Source organism: Oratosquilla oratoria, chromosome 5 (genome assembly GCF_046742065.1).
Source record: "Oratosquilla oratoria isolate Oo_2021 chromosome 5, ASM4674206v1, whole genome shotgun sequence".
In the NCBI taxonomy this organism is placed as follows: domain Eukaryota; kingdom Metazoa; phylum Arthropoda; class Malacostraca; order Stomatopoda; family Squillidae; genus Oratosquilla; species Oratosquilla oratoria.
Genome location: NC_134781.1, coordinates 76971557 through 76974056, shown reverse-complemented (window position 1 = coordinate 76974056; position 2500 = coordinate 76971557). Strand labels below are relative to the sequence as shown.

Genomic DNA, 2500 nt, shown 5'->3' with positions numbered 1-2500 from the left:
AATGATTTACCACTAATTCAATCAATCACAACCACAAGGATAAAATTGTTAGGCTCAATATTTTAACCACTCCATTTTATCAATCACGTATGTTTAACAGCATTCCTCCTAATTATGTTTCCATTTTCGCCTTATTTCTCAATCTTCCTCACGTTAACTAAATCCTACTTCCCTTTAGGCCATCATAAGTGCCTCGCAGTCCCATAACATCTCCCAGTTTTTCTTTATTTTTTCAATTTCATTTTTAGATTTTTTTCTTCTTCCACCGTCCCCACGTTGCACAACAAACCCTTGACTTATGTGGTTCTGTGTCCTTTGCAGTCGTGCGCACGTGTGATCAAAGGACTTCGCAAGAAGTGGCCACTTTCCAAAGTCGCAAATATCCGCTTGCGAGTGTAGCAAATGCAGCGTGTCCCTTCAGGGTGATAAAGAGAAGTGAAGAATATTGTGGTCTCAAGTAAGTAGAGCAGTTTCTTGTCTTCCCGGGGTTTGTACGGGGGTGAGGGGCATGACAATGGAATACACCTGCAATGAATCTTTTAGGACTTTAGGCAGTATCCTAAAGCCCTTCTTCAGTGCTAGTTTATGTACAGGAAATACTTTATGATGTTTATCACGTACATATAGACACACATACACACACGCCCGCACACACACACGTACACTACCACAGCATGTGATCTTGACATCACCACGATTTCAGTTTACAAAACTCCATTCACAACCAGTCACCCCCAAGATTACTTCAAATGAGAACTTTACTGCCAAGATGTCGACATGGGATAAGTTAAAAGATACTTCATCGCATTTACAGAGTGGAAGCCGTGGACTTGAATCTTCCTGACAGCTTCGGGAACTGCGTGCAGGCCTTCTACCGAGTGGAAGGCATTAAGGGCAACACTATCAAACCACAATGTGGCTCCCTGACGGGGAAGACCTGTGAGTAGAAGTCTATCTCGGGGCAGAAGTTGTTCTCAGCTGAATAGAATCGGCTGGTATGGACCAAAACGAGAATTCAAAAACCCCCAGTTGAATTGAATTGAATTGAATATTTTTATTGTTAATTTACATCAAAAGGATGTAGACATTATACTGTTCTTCACCCTTAACCACATTTTGTTTTATACAGTATGTTGTTGCTCAAAGAGAAAAAAAAGAAAAAAAAAACTGCTCTCAAGATTCTAGTCAAATGTTGTGAATTTGAAAAGCACCAAAACGACTTCGCCTACAATATTCTAGACTGCCCTAAGTCTACAATTCAACAATATGTCTAATATTCATATAGGTTTAAATTCTCTTCCTTCGTCATTCAGCTTCTCAATGTATGACGCAAAGGTAATTTGACACTTGGAGATTCCAAAAATAGAATATTGTAACTTAAGTCGTTTCTTCTCAAACGAACTCACTTGAGCCGCGTATATATGACGGGCGTTGCCTAATGTACGATGCATCACACAACTCGCGTTATAAAACATAAAGTCACTGCTGTATTGTTCGTTCTCTTTCATTCTGAATAATAATAAACACAAAACGTGATCAATCCAGTTCACAGAATTAAGGGATAGCACAGCTACAACTACAAAGTAAATATAATCAAGACGCTTACGCCTGCATCCTGGTATATCCACTTGCATTTCATGAAGCCTATGTAAGCGCCATTGTATCGAGGAGGTTAACCCATTCAACTCCGATGACAAGATGTCTTGTCATTTGGTCAAAACAAACAAACAAACATAAAACACCAAACTTTTTGATCAAACACCAGAAAAAACTCACCCCAATCCCCGCTTCGATCGCAGCTAACCCAGGACTGGCGTCATATATTTCTGGTGTTTGATCAAACATTTTGGTGTTTTATGATTTTTTGTTTTATTTGACCAAATGACAAGACATCTTGTCATCGGAGTTGAATGGGTTTAAACCTTTTGAAAGAGACATTAGCGCCAGAAGGACACAGAGCTGAGGGAGAAAGTACCCCGAAGCACTTTGATCAGGGTAACAGAAAACGTAATTTATTTCATACTACTTGGCGCCAGACGATTTTATTTCAGATGGTTGGCACTGGTTCTCTCTGTAAAGAGGATGGAACTGTAGATTTTTTTCACCTGATATGGAATATACGACAGGAGACGATGAATGTTGATCAGAGAATGCCTTGACCGAGTTTTTCCTCCCTTTGACATTGGTTATTTTTTCTAATTGACGCCAGTTGATTTTATTCGGCTGAGGGAAACAATATGTAGAGGGAAAAGATTAAGTTTTTATGTCGTTGATTTTTTTTTTTTTCATCACTACCCGAACATATCTAACGATGCCCCTTTCTCTTTTCCTCGTTTTCGTTTTCTTTCTTGTTCTCTTCCTCTCGTTCTTGCTTCCTTTGTCTCTTTCCTTCCCTCATTATCTTTCTCCTTTCCTCTCTCTCTCGCTCTCTCTCTCTCTCTCTCTCTCTCTCTCTCTCTCTCTCTCTCTCTCTCTCTCTCTCTCTCTCTCTCTCTCTCTC

The 2500-nt window shown here is 39.8% G+C and overlaps 1 protein-coding gene across 3 annotated transcripts in view; it reads left to right on the top strand.

Moving 5' to 3' along the window:
* The window catches only part of LOC143025574 (uncharacterized), a 38090-nt gene that overhangs the window by 25298 nt on the left and 10292 nt on the right, over positions 1-2500 (top strand). For all 3 annotated transcript variants that reach the window (XM_076185460.1, XM_076185461.1, XM_076185459.1), the window contains 2 exons: positions 322-457; positions 815-939. In XM_076185460.1, the coding sequence (XP_076041575.1) occupies positions 322-457; positions 815-939 (261 nt within the window). The remainder of the gene's footprint in view (positions 1-321; positions 458-814; positions 940-2500) is intronic.